This window comes from Anarhichas minor, unplaced genomic scaffold, assembly GCF_050575085.1.
Source record: "Anarhichas minor isolate MPS153535 unplaced genomic scaffold, ASM5057508v1 ptg000003l, whole genome shotgun sequence".
Classification (NCBI taxonomy): domain Eukaryota; kingdom Metazoa; phylum Chordata; class Actinopteri; order Perciformes; family Anarhichadidae; genus Anarhichas; species Anarhichas minor.
The window spans coordinates 4,719,480-4,741,550 of NW_027466449.1; the positions used below are offsets into that span (position 1 = coordinate 4,719,480).

Consider the following 22,071-nt stretch of genomic DNA (forward strand, 5'->3'; position numbering starts at 1 on the left):
CGTAATGTTTGTTCCCCCCCCCCTCCTCACCACATGTCAGCAGGTACAGTTTTCAGTAAAAAACAAGCGATCAGTGATGAATTTATAACAGTCTGTTTATTAAACAAGGTAAAGATACAAAGCTTGTTTTCCTTTTTTAAACATTGATAACCTTAGTTTAACTTCTCAGTCTTGGCTGTGCATACTTAGTTGTCTAGAAACTGTATATGAAACCACAATGCAAGACAGGAAAAAGTGTAATAAATCTATGCAATATCTTTTCATAGAGAACATGGGTTAAACAGCTATCGTACAGATTACAGCTCAGGAACTCCATGCGGAAGGAAGGAAATTAAAATGTTTACACGACTGAATACTGCAGAACACAATACAGATTAATGGAAATGGGATGATAAAACAGTTAAGGCTTACATGTAGATAACTGATATAAAACATGAATATTAATAACATATGTAGACTAAAATAATTACAGTAAGTTCATACATAAACTTTTACAAAACCCAAACGGAGCATGTTTATGAAAACTAAAAAATAGGTACTATAAATGAGTAACATGTTTTACAGTACAGCAACATGTACATTTTCCCATTATCTCAAAAGAGAGATTAAGTTGAAGAGGCAGGGTCTGTTGTTGGCGTAAATGTGTTTTCAGGCCAGTGGCTTGAGTAATACGTTTTTTATTCTTTTGAAAACATACTATATACTGTATATGTATTTTACATCGTTCTCCGTTCCATCTCAAACGTAACGTCTAGCCGTAGCACCTGTTCTGAAGTGCCCTGAAGAATACAGGGTACTCTATTAGTACCATCCAGAGGTTAAAGTTACAGTAACAATACAACAAACAATACTGTGTACAATAAAAAGAATACAAAGGAGAAAAATAATTCAAAAAAGGAGAAGCATCACCTCCACACAAACTCATAACATAGGCCTATGGAATATATGACTTGCACTGCAGTTTATTTCAAATGGGTAAAGCTTATTAAGGTTTAAAAAATACTTAACTGGGTCAGAGGAGCCTGTACATAACTTCACATTTTGGTCCAATGTTTGGGTTTAAAATTTACCACCGTGGGTAAGAGAATTCATTTTAGCTGAAGTGTGTTTCAAAGAAGGGATGAGTAGATTAGAGCTGGCACGGATACATGTGCAATGCATTCAACTCCTAATACTTCTAATAGTCAAAGCTTAACTGACTAGAGAAAAGCAGACAAGCTGTGGCAAGATTTGCTTTCTCTTAAAACCTAAACAAGGTTCATATATATGGCACAAGTTAATGGGACCTCAGGAAAATCTAATGTCACAAACAGTGTTTTCTTTGATCACATGTTATGATCATAAAGGTGCCGTAAAGGTGAATGTCAAATATGGAGTGAAAGAAAAAAAGAAAACATTCATCCTTCTTCCCTTCCTGGTTGCTCTACGTTTTCTCTTCCCAAGTCAATAATGCAACTTCTTAATACAATCATTAAATGTTTAAATTGTCATCTAGCGATTGCCTTTCTTCAAATTTAGATGACCCTGTAAATGTGTACTTTTTTTTTGTAAAAACAAAAAAAGCAATAGAAAAAGACTGTTTATTTATACACAGACAGGACTCTTAGCTGCCACAAGTAATGCCCTTTGGCATTTCCCATCCAACAAGATTGAAACAATTTGAGCCAAAACCACAAGGCCTAAAAGTGCTTTAAGATTATCTTTGGATGTCTCCAGAATACACCCAGCAAACATTTTCTCAATTCTTTATAAGGGCAAATATCATCTGGCACATTTTTGAAACCCATTTCATGGAAGAGGAAAAAAATAAAAAAAATCGAACTAAAACATTTCTGATGGCCAATGCATCCGGCAGTTTACATGACGCTTACGAAAGTGCTTATTAAATCTGACGCAAGACATTCTATATGCCACTCGATCCTCCCGGGGCAACATCTAGCTGTATTTTTACATTCACAAAATAACGCTGTGCTCATTTTGACAAGACGGCCTGTGTCAAGATGGATGGAGGCAGCCTGAATCTAGCACTGAATGCTTATGTCAGCTGTCATAATGCTAATGTAAGCCTTATGTAGATGGCGGTGGGTGCAGGGCCTCATAAGCTCCAGCCTAACATAGACTTTGAATCCGACCTGCCGCTGAGCGTCCGGGAGCTCAGATGAGGGAGATGCGTATGGGGATGCTGGGCGACTCGGTCCTCTGAGGCGACTGGTGGCTCACTAGGTGCTCCACCACCGTGTGTTTGGACATGTGCTTCATAAGGTAGGTCTCCTACAAAAAGACATGAAAACAAACCAAATAGTCCAAGATTAAAGGACAACAGATTGGACATCTTCTCTTTCCTGCATTACTGCTCACTGACATTGTATTTTAAGGATATTGGACCCTTTTCTTTGCTTGTATTTGAAATGAAAATGTACCCGGAGTACCTTCAAAAATAACACAAATATTCTCGATACATATCTGTGCAGTCAGTGGATCCAGCAAGAACAACTGAAGACACATTTAGTAGAAAGCTTTTAAAAGCTTAATTCACCGAAGAAGACATTGGCTGTGCTTTGCAGTTGTGTCATGCGACCGAAGAACAAAGCCAAAAGAAAACGTATGTTTTTGGACTGACCACTTTTCACACTTCAACCAACCACCACAGAAGCTGCTTGCTAGATGAGTAGCATCTTTTTGAAGGTGCGCTTATTGGCAAAATAAGATTTTGCTGCAAACAGTTACGCCTCGATGGCACTTGGTTGTGAATCACTCGTCTAATCTATTTAGGAGTATTTGCTCCAAGCTCATTTTTTTTTGTCCAATTCAAAACTCAAAGATATTCATATTATTATGACGAATAAAAACAGCCAAATATTCACATTTTAGGTACTGGAACCAGTAAATATTTGATATTCCTGCCCAAAAGATGCCATTACAACTATGCTATGATCAAAGCAGTTGATTGAGGTAATTAATTTTATGTTGATTGAGTACTAAATGAATTGTTTCAGCTCCAGAGTAATCTGTCGGGCATGGAGAGTAATTTGCAGATTGGTAGAAAACATTTTGATTTGACTGGATAAGAGATTAAATATGTACCGTACAACCCAGTTTTACAAGTAAAAGGATCAAGTGAAGTGGTACTTTGTAGATCCCCCGTATGCCAAAATAAGGAGTGGACCCTTTTGATTATAAAAAAAAAAAATAATTCACCTCTTTTCTGTATAGTTTGAATACGAGCAAGAACGTGTTGAATTGTTAATTATCACAAAGGAGGAAACTTCTAGTTTCCAGCGTGAGTGAGGCAGAGTAACATCAAAGGTCATCATCTTCTCCGTCCATCTGAAGGCACACTGGAAAAATCTTACACACATAAAATAACATACAGATAACCTGTGGTTTACTCACTGAGGTGTATGCCCGGCCACACATGCTACAGCAGTAGGCCTTAGCGTTTTTGATGGCGTGCGCTGATAAGTGGATCTGCAACGATGCCGAGTCGGAGTAGGCACGGTAGCAGTTAGGACATTTATACGGCTTGTCTTTGTTGTGCTGCCTCTGGTGAGACTGTTTTGGGAAGAAACGCAGACAAAATGCTGTTAATTCTGCTTTAAAAAGCAGTGAACCGGTGTAAAGTAACAGTGACTGTTGTGGTATCTGCTGTGGCAGAATTAAGGAGAGTGACCATGTACTGACCTGGAGGTTAGACAGCTGGGTAAAAGCCTTTTCACATCCAGGGTGAGCACATTTATAAGGCCTATCGCCAGTGTGGATTCTGTGGCAAAGGAAGCAGATCAGAAAAGTTAAAAACAAATAGATTTGCTTTTTAAATCAGAGATGACCCCTAGTGTTCACAACGTTAATGCATCTAACGTACAATAAGAGACAAATGATATGCCTGAAGCGTAAAGAGATGTCAGAAATCCTATGCTGTAATTATTAGTAATCTGAGATTTGATTTTCCCAGGTCTAGCGGTAGCTCCTCCCCCCCCCCACTAGCTTGGCTTCCCCCTGCCTTGTGCTCACAGCTTGGACCGACCTGGTGTGCTGCTGCAGGTGTGACAGCTGACGGAAGGAGTTTTCGCAGTAGGAGCAGTGGTAGGGTTTGATCCCCAGGTGGATGCGCAGGTGCTGGGACAGGTAGGAGGCGTTGGCAAACGTCTTGGAGCAGTGGGGACACTTGTGTGGTTTGGCCTCCGTGTGGGTCTTGGAGTGCATCTGCATCTCTGACTTTGATAGGAAGGTGAGCGGGCACACTTTACATCTTGGTGACAAAAACAGGACACAAGAATGCATAAATGGGATCAGTTAAGGGTGCTATAGAAATAGAGCCTCATCGAGACTATACAGTGTCACGCCATCGATGTTTTTAAGTATTGAACCACTGCTTTCCCAATAGCAAGACTACTTCTGTCATTTTCAAGACATATAAACCAGAACAAGACCAATTCTGAATAAAGCAGTCGCCCTGAGTCCCAACCAAAGTCGGAATAGAGTTTAATTGTAGATAAATTTAAAAAAGAAGAAGTCGGTAGTGGTTTAGTATCCAACCAAGTATTCCAGGTGATAATAAGGGGTACAGATCAATTGACAGTCCACTGAGTGAATCCAATCAGGTGAAAGAAAGATGGGTTCATGTTGATGTCTCAGTAAGCAGCACCACATCTCAATCATCTACAGCCTACTTAAAACCAAACAAGCAAATGACTATTGATCTGTTGTAGACCGCAATTCAATTTGTGTATTGGCTTTACGAGGCCAGCGCTGAGAGGAAATGTCCTCCCCCCTGTGATGCAATAAAAACGTCCAAGACAAGAGTAGCGGCTTCCTGTGCCCAACCTGTAGATTTTGCCCTCTTTGGGTGCCAAAGTGAGACAGCCTTGGTCAGCTAGGATAGGGTAGGGCACCACCAGCAGAGGACCAGTCTGGTTTTCAGCTTTGATCTTCTTCCGTCCACGGGGCGCTTTGGGCGGGGGGCCCAACAGGCCGGCCAGGCCGCCGATTTTCATGTGGTCCATGCCAGGACCGCTGGCCAGCCCAGAGATGATGTTCATAGAGGGGGCACCGCCCAGGCGGTTCAGGCTGCTGGAGGTTGGAGTCGTGGGGGTCAGGGCCTCTGAGGTGCTGTGACTGTCGGGTCGGGATGAAGGAGCCAGACCTGTGGAAATGAAAAGCAGACCCGCTTTAACACTACAGGTGACTTGAAGGAAGTTCTACAGATTTACACGTTTGGTACATTTTTGAATGCATGCTATTCAAAAGAGCCATTGGTTTCCATTCATTTCTGTGTGATATAATGATCTGTTAGCAGACTCCCAAAACTTGAGTTGTGGAACGCATCACAGTGAAGGGAACATCAAGTCTGTATTGCTTTTTGCCAGTGTTCCACGCGGTACACATCTTAAGTTTCAAAAGTCTGTTCACCGATTTTTACATTGTACAGAAATGAATAAAAAACAAATGGCTGCCTGGAACAGGAGAACAAATTCACTGAAATTCATAAAGCACAGCAGCAGAGTTTGCAAAATGGTTAGCTGTGAATACTATGATCTGTAGTAAATATGCTACAACAAGTTTCACAGGTTTCAGTCTGAAAACCAAAGACCGTATTACTCCCTAATACTCTAATGCACTGCTCAGCCTGCACAACACTCTCTCCATGTATTTCCATACATTAAGCCTAAGGAACACCTTTCAACTAACTGACTAATGACACACTGCGTACATAAGTATGCACACTGAATGTTAGTACATGGTATGTCCATTTACCCTTACTGCGTGCATTTGTGTATCCCAATCTACTAAGACAATCGAGTGTAATCCGTCACACTGTTAAACACCACTAGAGGCGGATTTTCTTGCTGTTATTTTCCCATGTCAGCAGACCACAGAGACCACCGGGCTGCAGTACCTGAGCGATGGTTGAGCCGGTTCTGTTGCTCGCTGAGCTGTCTCATGTGCCAGTCTTCCCACAATCCTTTGGCCTTCACTGCTGACTTGTCGTCCATATTTCCATCTGCAAGTTGTCAGGCGGTGGCATTTTAATCCGTGAATGGTCTCGATATAGATAGACCTTTTATACAGTACCAATACCCAAACTGTATATGCTTGCCAGTTCTACAAACAACAAAGTGGAGACTGTACCTGGCCCAGAGCTGGAGGCGGGGCGAGCGTGTAGAGCAATGTCCGGTTGTCCGGAGCCCTGCTGCTGCGGGTGGTGGCCCTGCACCTGCTGCGACTGGAGCTTAGGCAGCGACATGATGTGCTGAGCGCTGCCGTCCGGGGACGAGGTGGGCTGCAGCAAAGACTGCTGGGATGGGTTAGAGGTAGGCGGCAGGTGCAGGGGTCGGATCTTCTCGGCCATCAGCTGCTCCTTGATCTTGTTAATGAGCACCAGGTTATCCAGCTGAAAGGGTTTAACGGGTCATGCTCAACAGAAAACAGCCACAGTGTGTCAATGTCATTCACGCCCCAGAAACACTTCCCAGGAAAGAAAACACGGACCAGCACACAGTACAGGTTTGATCATGACTTCTTTTTTGTTATCTATGAGAAAGACCTGTGAAGGATTCTCACTCTGAGAGGTTGCTTCACTTACAGACTGGTGCTGAATGGCTTAAAAGATATTCACACAAGGAAACAAATGGCAATGAAAGGCGGAAATGTCACAGTGATGACATGTGATGGGTGGACTTACCTGGCCTGGCATGGATGGAGGTGGCGGCCAGAAATACGCGTTGTTAAATCGAGGCTCTGCCATCCTGAAATATATAAAATGTATTTTAGTCACAATCAAAAGTAAATCTATACTTGTTGAGCTCAGTCAGAGAGGGGTTTATGATACAAAACACTGTTTTTCAAAATGTGTAAATGTTCTGAACAAGGTCTACGGGCAGTGTGCGTTAAAGTTACAGACTGGCAGACTTTAACTGGGAAGGAAAAACCCATGACAGTAGTAAAGGTGAAGCATTTCCTTTGGCACCAAATGACTGGATAGGTTTCATTAGTTTCCAGCACATACACTCTCATCAAGCGTGCACTTCCACGCTTGAATCACACAGTTTACAATTCATGGTGCTCAAACGGCTCCACTTATCCACTGAGGACAGATTTTGTTGAGGAACTTTTGAAAGCTTTTCTAAGACCAAAAATAAAAAAATGTAAGAGCCAAGTTTCACTGCACTGGTTGCGCAATAACGAGCAACTGGAGGATATTTAAGAGGAAGCTCCATACAAGTTATTAATGTTTTAAAAGGGCTTGTATTAATATATATTTGTTCCAATTTCATGAAGGACAAATAAAAAGGTTATTTTGCATTTCTTAAGACAGGTAATTAAAACTGGAGGTTGGGTGAACCTAAAAAAAAGAGGTACATGTTATGTTGGCTATGGCTTTAATGGGCTTTAAGAACTTAAATCAATCAAATCATTTTAACCCAAAAAATACATTTAACTACAATTTAGGCTGAAATTGAATTTAAACAGAACTTGGAAATGCATAGTTTGAAAAACAAAAATATGAATTAAAGTTTGTCTCATTAGATTGTTCTGGCTTTCATCAGCATCTCATGGTCTTCCTCAATTATCAGTTAAAAGGTGGAACAATCTAGTATGCGGATCTGGAGTTTCTTTGTCAAAATAACTAAATTTAAGATATTGTATAGGTTTTATGAGGACCTGCATTAACCTTGAAAATAAAATGAATGAATTTTAAAATAAGTCATAAACCTTGAATAACATGTCAAGACTATTGTAACAGTGTGAGGAGTTGCTATAAATGTATGTTAATAAAACCCAGTGTGTAGATTAGGCCAACAGTGTGACATTGAGGCAAACTGTCACTTTTAAGTGAACACAGGGCAAACATTAAATGTCACCTACAATGTATCGTGTCACGTATAAAACAAGGCATCAGTGTGACAGAGCATTAGCCGGTTAGCTTCCACATTTAGCCCCTCTGCTCCTTTTGTCTGAGAGTGAAATCCCAAAAATAAGTGGACGTCGCTTTAAATGTTGTGATAAACGCTATGAAAAAAAACAAAAAACTTTCCATTCTTTGACTTTCCGGACATGTCGGCTGCCATTGAGAGCGTCTCGCGACCCGGACCGATGGAGGGTTTCGCGGATCGACCCTCCCGGTGCGACTCAGACATTCTCAGACAGTTTTCTTTAAACATTTCCAGACAAAAGAGAAACAAAAATGGCAGCCTTATTTTTATAAGGCGGGACGCCATATTCTGCAGACCCCAAAAAATGTAGGAGCATGAAGATCTAGTGGTGAGGGGGGTGTCGGGGATAAGAGGCGAGCCGACGCGGACACAAAGGTGTGTTTATCATGTCAAAGGCATGAATGATTGTTTACGGCGAATTGCAGGTTTGAATAGCCCGGCCTCCCCAGCTCTTAAAAAAACTGACACTTCCTACAACAACCATGCCCTGCAAAAAAAAAAAAAAAAAAAAAAAAAAAAAAAAAAAAAAAAAAACCAGCACGGAAACGGACAAGATGCAGACGCGACCCAAACACCAGACCGATTAAAACAACCGTAGCTACGCGTTAAGGTCAAAATGTACCCGGCGCACAATGCCCTTTCTCCCGAAAAACGCTGTGCCATCTTAACCACATTTCACTTTTAGAGCAGCTTTTTTCCATCCACATTCTGCAACTTTTGGACGAATCAAAGGACAGCAATTGCATTTTGTGCACATTGCACGCATCTATGGTGATATAACCGATCAGAGAAATGCACAGTAGCGAAGACACGAACATACATGCACACATACCTGGTGTCCCGGTTGCAGATATTGTCTTGCGAGAAGGCTACAGCTATAATATAAAAGGTTGATGTTCTTTCTGCCTGCTTCCAGTCGGACCACCGCTTCCGGGTCGCTTTGTTCACTTCTGGGTGCTGCTGCAGGCTCAGTGCAGTACAGAGACAGAGGGAAGTATACAGCTAGTGTTGTTTTGGGTTTTTACACGATGACCTCTATTAACGTTTATTGCGCATGTATGATTCATCTAATAACGTTATTTCAGCGCGTGCCTGGGTTGGATTTAGCCGACAGATCCGCACAGGGGTGGAAGTAGTAGCACACTCAAATCCTAAAATAGCAACGCCACAGTGTAAAAATACTCCCATTACAAAGAAAAAGCCTACTGCATTCAAAATAGCCTACTGCATTCAAATGGTCATTTAGGTCAAGTACTGACTGGTAAATACACCGAAAATATGTAAAGAAACAATGGTTAAATACGACAAATGGCAGCTTTCAGGGGTTAAATTGCTTAAACTAGGTATTGTGAAATCTTGCAATACTACAAGGAGAGTCCCAGACAGATAACAAAATTAAGTAATAAATAAATAATTAAAACTTAAATGCACCTGTATCCCAATCTAATCAGTCAAAAGTCACATTTAAACTCCCCAGTCAGCAGGTCAAATCATGTCCATTATTTTAAACTCACTTTTCAACCAAATGTTGCCCAGTTATAAACTTGACACTATTTAGGTTTTTTTGTTTCTGATTTTTTGTTTTTATTTTATTTCCGATATAGTTTATTGTTGTAATAATATTTGTATGATACTTTCTGAGCCATGTCTTTCTTTATATACCAAGGTTATGTACAGTATATACTACAGACCATATACTGTCTATAAGAGATGTATACAATATAACACTTTGTTGATTTAAACATTCACAGACATTGTTTTAACAGCATTTCAATGACCATATTTCACTGGAAATGGAAATGTTTAGGATTTAAATTGAAATAGTGTTGAAATTAGTTACATGTAGCCTAGACATCTAAAACAGTTGTTTTTCACCCACATTTATCTCAATCCTGACTTTCATATCTAGACGGCTTCTGACCTCCAAATAACCAAATCAATACTTACTGGTCCGGCGCTCTGAGGACGGTTGTATCTTGTTCAAGTCTTTCTGCCTTGCAGAAAGGAACTCTATCAGTATTTTACATCTTGTAGGTAACCTATACCACGTCAATATTGTTTTGTGTTCATACATCTGAATCTAAATCATTATTTCACGCAGTTACTGAAGTTGTAGACATAATTCAAGTGTAATGTCTGAACCATGAAACTAAAAAAACAGAGACATCAATCCATAAAGGTTGAAATCCTAATATCTGTAACTTTTGCAGGAAAGTACATAATAAATTTAGCCTGTTGTTATAATATATAGGTTAATGTTCATATTGCTTATATATGAGGTATATATACACTATAATTCAAGACTGAGATTTGTCCTTTGAACACTGACCCAGTGGAGGTTTACTGCAGTATACACAGTATCCTCTCATTTTAATGTGTGTTGGAAGGCTTTTTCAGAGTCAATTAGACTTTCACGTTCTCACCCCTCTGATCAGGGATTCAGTTTGCTGTACTTGATTGATCCTCTCTCCGATACCTGCCATCTCATCTACATTTGTGTCTGTGGTTTCAGACTCGCTTATGAAGAGAAGGAAAATAGAGTTGCATCGAAGCCACTAATGTGCCCAGTATATCCAGTGTACCCACCCTCTTCTTACACACACCACCACCACTACATGTATCCGGCTCATGACTTACTCTCATGTACGTATGCATCATTATGTCAGCGGTGCAGTGGAATTATAGGAAACAATCAGGCGGAGGATCTCATTGATGTTGCCACTGGGTTACGTCATCTCACTGTTTCCTGTTTCTCGCACCACTTCTTTGAATTTTTCATAGAACTTGAAGGCTCTGACACACTAACACACAGGCTTCATTTAACACGTTGTTTGACTCAACTTCAAAGCCGGAATTCTTCGGGTGATTTTAGTGGTGTCCTCGCCTGGTGATCATCTGACTTTTTGTTTTTCAAATGAAATTAACTCTCATCTGAAGTTGATTGTTAAATTCCTCACTGTCTACTCTTTCACCATGGATTTTGTTTTGGTGAGTAATTAAAATAGGTTTTATTTCATTTCATGGTTGTTTCAGGGATGATTTAGCTTCTCTGAGTCGGTTTTAGATCATCACTCATCGTTGCAGTAGCTGTTGTCTGTGTATTGCTGTTCCCATGAAAGTACAAAAATATATTATTTGCTAAATAAGGTCGGTTAAAGGCATTGTTTCAAATTTAAATGCTTATATTTATTTTAAAAACTTGTCGTTTGTGTATTCTTGGGTGACATTAATCACTGTAGAGCATCGGGGACTCTGGAGGATGTTTACTGTAAGAGAGAGACATATACATACAGTCTCACTGGTGGTTTCAGTTTTTAAGAGTTAACATTAAGACACAGCATGTTGCTGCTTATATGTTTCTGCAATACACCGCGGTTGTTACATGTTATAAGTTATAGGTGGATGAGTAAAGGGATTAATGGGGCTAACTGTCATGGTCAAGTCTACACATTTAATAATAACATAATACATTTTCTTGATTATTGGGATTATCTACAATATTGTTTAATCCACAGATTATTTGATTAATCATTTGGTCTGTAGCAAATCTTCAGATGTCTTGCTTTGTTTGATCAACAGTCCAAAGCCCAAAGATATTCAGTTTACTGTCATAAAAGACAAACAGAAAACTGTCACCTTTGAGCAACCCAATCCTCAGACTTTCTGCACTTTTTATTCAGTTTTGGTTGGTTGACTAATCGATTAATTGACTAATAGCTTCAGTTCTAAGATTTATATATATTGGTGCCTTTGTGACCAAAAGATATCAGGGCTTGTTTCACAATGGCTGTCCGATTTATTTGACTCTGAACCACTGTAAAAAAAGGTGATCACTGAGCAACAATCTCACAACCCTGTTACACTGAGCTCTCTGATTTGTTCCCAGCTGCCACCGAGCAAGAGGCTTTTTACCAACAACCTTGTTTTCTTTGGCGCTCTTAAGATTTGAGGCCAGTTTAGGATTCATTTTAATTGTTTTAAGCATCCTTTTTTGAATAATCTGTGTTCCATTAACTCTGCACAACAATGGGTAAGAGAGGTGTGACCTGTGTAAAGGACCTCTTTAGTTTAGCATACCCACGTCCAACTTCTGCCGATAGCTACAGGTTAGAAAAAGTAATATTTCTCTCAGTCTCTCATGGCAAGAGGAGCTTGGCTTATGAATACCAGAAATGTCTTGGGGGTTAGCAATTGTTTCGGTTTATTCCCCATCAATATAAATAAGGCGTGGGTTGCTTCACGTTTTTTTTTACTACTTCACAGGCCCCATCTGACATCAAATTGTCAAAACCTTTTTTCAGGAGTGGGTGAGAATTGTTTAAGATGAGGGTGTGACCCGGGCACCCGCTGCCATATTGTTTGAACAGAGGTTTCTGATACCCTTCGAAACAGTTGTTAATCCATATTCAGGGTGGTCTCCAAGAAGGTTAAGATCAATGACCTTCGCTACTGCTTTTAAAAAACACCATGTCATCTCAATCTCAAGCTAAAGTATACGTCAAGGCTCAACCAGAAAGTTTGATAAGATCTGGCAAACTTTTCTGCTCTAATTTCAAAATTGGACTAATCCCCATTAATGTACAGCGTTTTTCTCTCTTTTCCTCTCTTTTGTGTTTTAGTAGTATGTGTTAATGTATAGGACGGATGTAAAATATGTAATAACTTGAAGACCTGTTTGATATCTTAGGTGCATGGAAATGAAAAAACCAGAGATGCCCGTGTAATGACTTGATGAGTCGTATTGAGCCATGTTTCCTCCACAGTTGTCCTTTGGTATGGCAGCTGTAGTGGCAATGTGTCAGTTGATTTGTGAGCATCTTCTTAGCCACACTTGAAACCTCGTCTTTTTGTTTTAGGTGCTGATACTTGCCTACCTTTCCGCTGGACAGAGTAACAGTGAGGTTACAGAAGAAAAGTGGAATTCATGTCATGAATCGTGCCCGCCTGGTAAGTAAACAAGGGGCGGTGTGCATTGGCCTTGTCTATTACAGTTTTAGTGGATTAACCACATATGAGCTCATTCCCTTTCTTCTCTTTTTTCACTGTTTCCCAGGACATTATAAAGTTGATGATTGTGGTGATCCAGTCCCAAAGTACAGATGTGAAAAATGCCGCGATGGCACATTCACAAATATAAAAAACCATAATATGGAATGCCTGAGGTGTGAAGCATGTGGTAAGTATCTTCTTCAAATACCATTATAAGGCGATAGACACACGTGCCGTCAGCTTGTGGGATATTATGTAAAATTGCATTTGACCGAGATAATAAATTGGATCAGACATTTTCTGGTTATTTAAATGAAAATATGATGTTTTTTTGTTGCAGCTAACATTCAACTCTTTTCATGATGAGATTCACTTTTTGGTATCCAAGGAACATTTTATGTTTGATAAGTTAAAACGTAGTGCAAAGTAGCAGGTTTTTGCTGTATATCTGAGGTTAGAGACATTGTTCCGTGAAGGCAACATGGAATCAGCATGTAATCCTGTGGCCACCTTGGCAGGACTGGGTGTTAAATGCTGTGGATGGAGACAGAAACACTGTCTTTTGTTTTTTTCCCCAGGTTCTAAGGTTATGATAACACCCTGCAACTCTACCAATGATACGGTGTGTGACTGTGAAGAGGGATACTTCAAGTCTGCCGAGACTGGGCAATTCTACTGTAGAAAATGTAAAAGTAAGTGAAGTCAAAGGGAGTTAAAGAGCTGGATTGGCAATCACAGCTGCCATATTGAATAACATCCTGGTTTATTCAATATAATATACCCGCAAAAGGAAACATATACTTTTTTTAAACTCTCACCATTTCATTTTTTTTTTAGAGTTTGATGAAGATCCTAACTTCAAAATCAGGTAGGAGATCCTACAATATGATAGCTGTCTAAAACAGACATGCTTAGATTGTCTTTGGTGCAAAGTGGAGAGTGCACACAGACCTGCAGCTTCAACAGAAGGCAGAAAACAGAACATTTGCTATATTTACCTTTTTCTGTGTAATACTTTATATCATAATTGCTGCTTTTTTGAATAATGTTATGCTTTATGTATTCGGTTTACATTTTCTCGCACACTAGTAAATTCAGTTTGTTTTTCTCTGTCATAGACCAAGCCTGACAAAAACCTTTTCTCATTGTTTCAGTAGTTTAATCAAGCAAAAATGGCAACGATTTGTTGACTCCAGCTTCTCAAATCTTATAATTTGCTTTATGCTGTTTATATTATTCAAAATTTGGGTTTTTGACTGTTGGGCGGACAAAACAAGACATTTCAAGACATTTTTATAGAGTACACAAACCCAAGACTTACGACAACTTATTTTTCTTTTAACTGCATTTTAGTCTCGATCTAAAATGCATCTCCGTTGCCAAATGAAGCATAATTTCAGGTCAGGGGGCATGTTATCTTCTTGTTAGAGCGGTGGAAACTTATGCCATTCTGTTGCAAATTTCCTGAATTTTTTTTCACAGCTCTTATAAACACTCAGTTCCTGCGGCTTTACTGAGGCCCTGCACTACTTGTGCTGAACAGTTTGCCTGCAGATGTTAAACGTCTCAGCATAAAGGCGGTTTTGTTAAGACTGTTAGGGTAGCAGTAGCCCCACTAATAGTAATAACCATTTAAACACACACACACACACACACACACACACACACACACACACACACACACACACACACACATTAAAGGATAACAATAGTCAAGTGCCCTTAAGAATCATTGAAACAGGTTTTTCTCTAACCATTCCTTCTGTTCATATACTGGCCATTGAAAGACCACTTTCAAATGCACTTTTAACGTAAGCAAAAAGGGACAAAATCCACAGTCCACAAATATCCCTCTTTTGTTGCCATCCCTCCTCTCTCTCAGCAGGGAGACACACTCCAGGCAAACACAAAGAGGACATTTTATATTAAAATGACTTACTACTTTTGAAGATATCTACTTAATTTGAATAACTCAGACTGTTGAAGCTTGAGATAAACCTTGGAATGTATTTTCAAACAGAGCAAGGACTGTGGATTTTGTCCCCTATCACTTACATTGGAATCACATCAAGAAGGGACTTTGTAACGTCCAGTATGAAAAAATACAGCAAGTAAAAGTTTTGATGTTCATATGAGCTCCTGGCTATTGTTTTAAGACTTTAAAGATTTAATAAACCCTTCATCGAAATATAAATGTGTTGTCACATTCCTCTGTTGTCTATATTAGTCTCTCCTTTTTTTCAGCTGTTTGAATAAGGAAGACTGCACGAGGAAATGTCCAGCTCCTACAAATCCATCCACAGCTGCAACCACATCTACATCTACAGCTACAGCTGCAACCACATCTACATCTACAGCTACAGCTGCAACCACATCTACATCTACAGCTACAGCTGCAACTACAGCTTCAAGCAACTCACCAAATCCTGTTGTGCATCGAGTTCCTCGTAACTGTTAGTGCTACCTATGTATTGTACTTTAACAAGTGATATGACAGAATAACTCATTGGTCCATGTTTTCATAGTTTTGTGACCCATATGCCCAAACATACTTTATGCTCACATTAGCTGTGGATATCTTAGTAAGTTAAACAGAACCTGATTGATTCGGCTTTTGCTGCACCATGTGTGGTAAGCGTTGAGTATTATTCAACTTATCCTGTGGATCAGACAGAAGTGATCAATTAGAATTGATGGGTGGTGGAATGATGTCAGTGTTTCTGTGTGTCCACATCAGTGAATGTCACGTTCTGGCTGTTTCTCGTGGTGGCTCTGGTGACACTTCTGTTATCCCTTGGGCTCCTGCTGCTCTTCGCCAGGAGCCCCTTCAGATATCTCGGCCGTTGTCTCTACTGCTGTGTGAACAAAGACCTGGAGCCGCCTCTCGAGCTCCCCAACTTCAATGGTAACCACTGTTGGAATGTATCCAAGCACATTTACTTAAGTACAGTTTTAAAGTCGCTGTGCTTTACTTGACTCTTTACAGCTCAAGTTCCAAGTTATTTTAGAGATCAATATTTTAAATAAGAAAATCAACTTGTAAATATGACACAGTGTTATATATTTAACTACTCATGAACATGAACATTAAAATGCTTCTTACACATGACTCAATCTTTGATGATAATCCACTATTATAATACATACTAATTTAACACCGCCATTAGCCATTATGTCTATAAATTAGTACTTTTGATACTTTACATTTAGCTTTAAATACTTCTGTACTTGAATGGGCCTTTACTTATATGTGGAGTGTTTGTGGTTTTGTTACTTGTGCTTAAGTATAGTATCTAAGTACTTTTTCCACAGTAATATAAGTAGCTACATACTGGTGCTTGGGGGTTTGGCAGTTATCCACTGGAGAGATTCACACACAGTAAACAAATACTATATATATATTGTAGATATGCAGCAGATGCTGTGACACGACACACATTAATATAAACTCTCATGTATGATTCCTTAAAAAATTAAAACATGTACAAGTTGAAAAGACATTTATTGCCACAGAAGGTGTTTTCAGTGTTAAACCAAAAATATATTGTTTTCAATAAATGTGCTTTCTCAACTGAGCAGATTCAAGCAGGAAGCTTACTGATGATATCTGTTTTCCTCCAAACAGAACAAAGCAGTCATCAAGGCAGCAGCCCCGACACGCTGGTTTGTGCTCACTTCTGCATTTTGTGTTGTGTTGAGATTAAGATCTAGATCGTAGCAGTATACTGTAGGTGGACAGTCAGAGGGCTGTGTGGAAAAAAAAAAAGAAATCAAAAAAGGTCAACAAGAGCAAAGGTGAAATGTTGATCACATGTTGTAGTTAAATTGAACTAAAGCTGGGATTTTATTTTGTGTGTTTTAGAAATAATGAAGAATTTCACCCACCACTCTCTAACATTTAAGAGATGTGATCGCAACAAAGATTTTGACTTCCTTTTTGTTTCTGTCCTTTCAAGACATTAACGATATCTGAGAATACTCCTATGATGACTCTCAGCCACAGTCCAGCCATGCCAGAACATCCAGCCCACATCAGTCCTCCAGACGCTGAACACAAAGGTACGATTCAGTATTTGATGCCCGGCTACAATGCACAGCGTGTGAAAGACTTGGTTGGAGAGATTTTTCAACATTTCATATATATATATATATCATTGTGTCTCTCCTGGTGCAGGAGGTGCATCTAAAATTGTCCCCATGATGCCTTGATAATCTACTGAATGGGTTTAAAGGTGTTAATTATAATAATTGACAGTCAGGATTTCGAGCACAGCATCGAGACTGCTTTTGTTAAGGTCTTGAATTGCAGCCACTGAAACACAGGCAGTGGAAAAGTGGACATGGACTACTTTGTGGCAATCGGTAATTTCACATTTAATCGTACAAAAATGACATGGAGTTACCAAAGGCTCCATTCTCGCGGGCGTCTTACCACAATCATGCAGACAACACACAGATTTATATAATGATGCCATTGTGGGTGCATACAGGTACTCAATAAGTCTATTCAATAATTCAGTAATTTAAACAAGATAAAACAGGAATATATCTCCTTGGACCTGAAGAAGAACAAGTAAAAGTGTGTCCTCAGCTTCAGTCGCTAACATTTACGACTACAAACCAAGCCAGAAATGTTGTGTAATCATGGACTTAAACGTACATTTTAACATCCACATTAAGACAATTACAAAATTAGCTTATTATCACCTTGAGAATATATCAAGAATTTGATATATTTGACTTAAACCTGAATGCCATTCCCTTGTTGAAAGGTGCTGATCAACTTGCACTGCCTTGCCTTGTAGTATACAACTAAGTGAAATATGGCTTGTTAAAATAGGCTTGAAGAGCGAACCATGGATTGCAGCTATCTATTTATTACCAAAATAAAAAAATGATGTATCAAAAATAATGTATGATCTTAAAAATGAATTTGGCGGCGCATTGACCTGCACTATTATATTTTCCCTTCAGCCTTTATAACGGGAGGTCAGTAATCATCTCGTGATATTATCACTGCTACTAACAATAATGTCAATAGTGCAGGAGACACGCAGTAAAGGCAGCTCGGCGGTGTTATGATATACTGAATCAAGCTGTAATGAAATCATCGCCCCCTATGAGCACTTTCCATACTGTGGTTAGATGTGAAGGCAGACTCATATTCATCAAAGAGACATTGTGCCACATGAGAGGAAGATACTACTTTCTCCACAACTGCCAAGAAATATTTGTGAAATTGGTCTGCATTAGAGTCAAGTCAAGACTTCTTCAGGAGTGTTGGGGTGTTGGGGTGAGCGGGCTGTCACTTAGAAGTTAAGAGAAACGAATCATTTGAAGGAAGGAGCAAACTACCTAAACCTTGCTATTTGAAAAAAGAAGTATAGGAGGAAGTGTAATATCTACATTTGATCTGAGATTTCAGAGAGCCTGTTTAGATAGATTAGAAAGAAATGATATAAAAGGTATGCCATTAACGAAAGACTAAATTAGGGCAAAAACTGGAAGCAAAGCCATGGGTTTATGTAGGACAAAATGACTAACAATGTCAAGAAAGTTGAGATCAGAGACATTTATTTTCAGGAAGGATACATTTAAATGTCTTTGGGCATGCAAGTATCCACTCTCCTGAAGTGAAGTGTCCTAGAGCAAGACACTAACTCCGTTACAGGTGATAGTTAGAGAGCATTGATACTTCAAATAATGCTGCTCTAACATTAATGCGGGGATTCCTATAGTTTGAAACGCCTGTCTCATTCAAGGTAAAGTTCCAGTTTCTTCCAGTATCTTATTTACCAACTCAACCAACTCAACTACCACTGTTGTTTTTTTTAATCAAAGACATTTCAGAGCTTCTGTTTCATCTTGTATCCCAAGTACTGTATCTGAACGACAAACCCTCTCTCATTGTCTACCGTCTACCATCTAATAATGGGTACCACAAACATGTGGATGTTATTGTTCATAGATGCATTTTGCTTCATGCAATACTTCCTTTTTACGACTCTATTCACCAGGTGGGAAACATTTTGTACTATTCCTCTGCTACCAATTTTCCAGAAGCGTTGGACTCTCTGAGGAATCAGGCCTCTTATTTATTATTAAATAATAATAATTGCAATAATTATTATTATTGCAATTCCAGTGTCCAGTGGCCAAGTTGAAAGGAAAGAGTTTTTGATGATTTTTGTGCGCACAGCTTCTTCAGCTTTGCTCTAAGCATCGGACACATCTGAACTGGCATCACTTGTCATCATGTCACGCATACCAAACAGAAATAATTAAATTAAATGTCACGGTGAGACTTATTGCCAACTGCGGTGTTGTTACTCTGTGCCCTTTTTCTCACTGCTTGTTCAGCACGCTGTTTATCATTGATCAGCCTTGTGGCCCACAGTGTGAGAGTGGAAACCGGGAAACAGTACGCCCTCACTATTTCACTCTTTTCTGTCAGCAATTCAACATTAGAGGAAATGGCACATCAGATAGTGAGTGCATGAACATCATGTTTTAACCCCTTTGAAATCGTCAACATCCACACAGATTTATTTATAGTAATAGAAGTGTGAACGGTTGATGAGGCCACATAGATTTTCCCCTGCTTTCCTTTAACCTTTCATTTGCTCATTCTCCGAATCGTTGATTCTATTAGTTTCTTTTATCTTGAGCAAAGTACGGTGGATCAATGCTTCACTCTCTTAATAATGCCATTTAAGTTGTTATGTTCTAATTGCCTGATACAGGTCTATGTTGGTAAACCAGGTAAAGCTCTGAAAATACTCTACTTTTGGGAAGAACTCACTACTACTGAATTTCCTGTTATTCATGACATCATGTTATTGTTTCTGTCATTTGTGGTGGAGCTGAAAACCCCCTTGTGTTTGTAGTGCTGTTGGTTTTGTGGAGGATTCATTTCATGAAATGGACATGGTGGTTATCGGCTTTGCGTTTACTGTCAGGGAAATTTTATAAAGTCGACAAATTATAACAAACCTGCATCCAAATGTTGTTGGCTGTCCTGTGCACTGTGCTGTTCTGTGTCATGGTGTTGAGTGACTTGACTGTATAGCTGCTGGATGTTTTACAGTACGTTGTTTTATCTGCCTAAATCAAGCTATGGCAATAGATGTTGTTAGAATTGTTGGTTTTGGTCTTTCCATGGGATTTGTTGATAATAATAACAATAGAGAATATCACCAAACTTAGGCTCTAATAGCACCTGAATGTAGTCAGTGCAGGGCTGATCTCCTCACATGGTCTACTTAAATGCCTCTATACCGTTTCTGTATCCTGATGACCTCTTTAGTTTAGTTTGAATCTGGGTTTACAGTTGGCCAAAAAACAGACATCCCACTCTCGTAGCTGACGTTTTTCCACGGCAGAGTTTTCACTTTCCTCTTATTGTCTGTGATTCTCTTCTTCCAGCCACCACACAACAATCGGATCGCTGGCCGGCCATCGTCCTCTATGCCATTATCAAGGAGGTGCCCTTGCGTAGGTGGAAGGAGTTCCTGCGTCTGCTCTCGGTGACTGATCAGCAGCTGGAGCGGGTGGAGCTGGAGGCCGGTTTGGGCCTGGGCTCCATGGAGAGGCAGTACCAGATGCTGAGGCTGTGGAGCCAGTGTTCCTCTGCGAGCCTGAACAATGTCTTCTCGGCCTTGCACTACATGGATTTATCCGGCTGTGCCCAGCAGCTGCAGGAAAGCCTGGAGAAGCTGCAGGTTAAAGGCCTGAAGTGAAGCAAGGTTTCACAGCCTGCAGAAGTTACACAGAACATGGTTTCAATGGGGCATTCCGGGACGCCTGAGGCCGCACCTGGGGACATCAGTGCTTCAACTGTGGACGCCAGTCCCTGTAAAGGACGTTTCTAACTGTAGCTACTACATGGTACAACCACAGAAAACTGCAATTATGTCACAAATGACTCATACTGAGTAATGCCGATGTATATTATAATAAAGAGTTAAATGGCAGTACGGGGCACTGTGGAGATCCTGATAGGCCCAACTACAATTGGGGTATTTCCTCTTTTACGATATCTTTTGGTGTATAATGTTTCCCTCTTAAATGTTTGTTGGGTTGAGCTTTTTTTTACCTCCAGAATGACACTTAAAAGGCAGAATGTTGATTTGTTGAAATGCAAATTCAGTTGCAGAATTAGGGAAGTGGCTTCCTCCGAGGCATGTAAAAACCAACAACAGTAGCATTTTTAAGAAGCACAGATTTAAAAAGAAAAAAAGAAAAGGGAAATACGCTGTCAAAACGCCCTCTAGCCCACCACATAACCTCCAGCTTGTCATGTGCCGTCTCTTAAATGCAAGCAGTTGAGGGCTGTGGTTTTAGAGGAGGATGCTCAAAACTAAAGTTGTGTTACTTTGTGATTGTGTACGTGTGTAAGAAGGGAGTAGTGAAAAGGAAGATACGTCCTTCTTTGAATTCTAAAGATTTGTTATACCTCCAGAGATTGGTGCCTATTGTTTAGCATTTAACAAGTCAAATTCAAGACTCCTCTTCAGTTTGATTATTTAAACTGTGTGAACATGTTAGTGTACATCACTAATGTTTGAGCAGCTCGTCTCCGTCTCCTTTGAGAATGAAAGTTTGGTGTAACAACTCAGCTATACTCATTCTTGTTGCGCACCCTTGTAAGGGAAGAATACTGAAATCCCCACAGGATGTCAGATTTTCAGTTTCCTGCAAATAAATGGTGTCAAGGTGCAGTAGGCTGGGTTTTCCCTCACCACACATATTCCATCTAAACTGATGGTTTCCGGTTATGGGGCTGGGGTATCTCACTTTGAGTTTTTGTTTGTCAATTCAGTTCCTGACAGTAAAGGACTTTCCAGTAAATTAAGTTTATTATTGAATGTTTAAATATGAATCTAGGTCTGTGGTTTGTGTGTGTGTATATTTTCTATAATTATTATTTTTTATTTTGTTACATTTTACGTAATTTAATACAAAGCTCAATGAGTGGACGATTATACTGAAACTGTCAGGGTTTATGTTATCCTCACTGGAGTCCCCTATGTGGTACAAATGTGTGGTAACGCGGTACTGTAAGAGCCTCAGTCGGTGTCATCATAAAGAATATATTTATTGACCACAAGATGGGAGTGTTGTCTGAGTGTCTTGACTGTAGTGTCTC

General features: G+C 39.7%; 2 protein-coding genes across 2 annotated transcripts; one reads left to right on the plus strand and one right to left on the minus strand.

Moving 5' to 3' along the window:
• Positions 1–77: 77 nt before the first annotated feature.
• Positions 78–8,913, minus strand: znf362b (zinc finger protein 362b). The gene is made up of 9 exons (XM_076094501.1): positions 8,767–8,913; positions 6,683–6,746; positions 6,130–6,391; positions 5,897–6,001; positions 4,825–5,143; positions 4,025–4,249; positions 3,682–3,760; positions 3,394–3,552; positions 78–2,271 (listed from the first exon to the last, which is right to left on the minus strand). Exons 2-9 carry the CDS (start codon positions 6,743–6,745, stop codon positions 2,155–2,157), a joined length of 1,329 nt encoding a protein of 442 aa, XP_075950616.1. The 5' UTR covers position 6,746; positions 8,767–8,913; the 3' UTR covers positions 78–2,154.
• LOC142952659 (tumor necrosis factor receptor superfamily member 1A) lies at positions 8,063–22,032 on the plus strand. Its single transcript, XM_076094514.1, has 10 exons — positions 8,063–10,577; positions 12,791–12,881; positions 12,988–13,110; positions 13,502–13,615; positions 13,761–13,791; positions 15,168–15,376; positions 15,661–15,828; positions 16,549–16,586; positions 16,880–16,982; positions 20,349–22,032. The coding sequence occupies exons 1-10, from the start codon at positions 10,563–10,565 to the stop codon at positions 20,660–20,662; spliced, it is 1,206 nt and encodes a 401-aa protein (XP_075950629.1). The 5' UTR covers positions 8,063–10,562; the 3' UTR covers positions 20,663–22,032.
• The last annotated feature ends 39 nt before the right edge of the window (positions 22,033–22,071 follow it).

Excerpts from the sequence above, each read along its gene's own strand:
- znf362b (XM_076094501.1), bottom strand. The coding sequence starts at position 6,745 with ATGGCAGAGCCTCGATTTAACAACGCGTATTTCTGGCCGCCACCTCCA. Across the intron at positions 6,002-6,129 it reads CGCCTCCAGCTCTGGGCCAG|ATGGAAATATGGACGACAAG; the intron begins GTACAGTCTCCA and ends GACAACTTGCAG. Across the intron at positions 3,553-3,681 it reads CCCAGCTGTCTAACCTCCAG|TCTCACCAGAGGCAGCACAA; the intron begins GTCAGTACATGG and ends TTCCCAAAACAG.
- LOC142952659 (XM_076094514.1), top strand. Across the intron at positions 13,111-13,501 it reads CCTGAGGTGTGAAGCATGTG|GTTCTAAGGTTATGATAACA; the intron begins GTAAGTATCTTC and ends TTTTTTCCCCAG. Across the intron at positions 15,377-15,660 it reads GCATCGAGTTCCTCGTAACT|TGAATGTCACGTTCTGGCTG; the intron begins GTTAGTGCTACC and ends TGTCCACATCAG.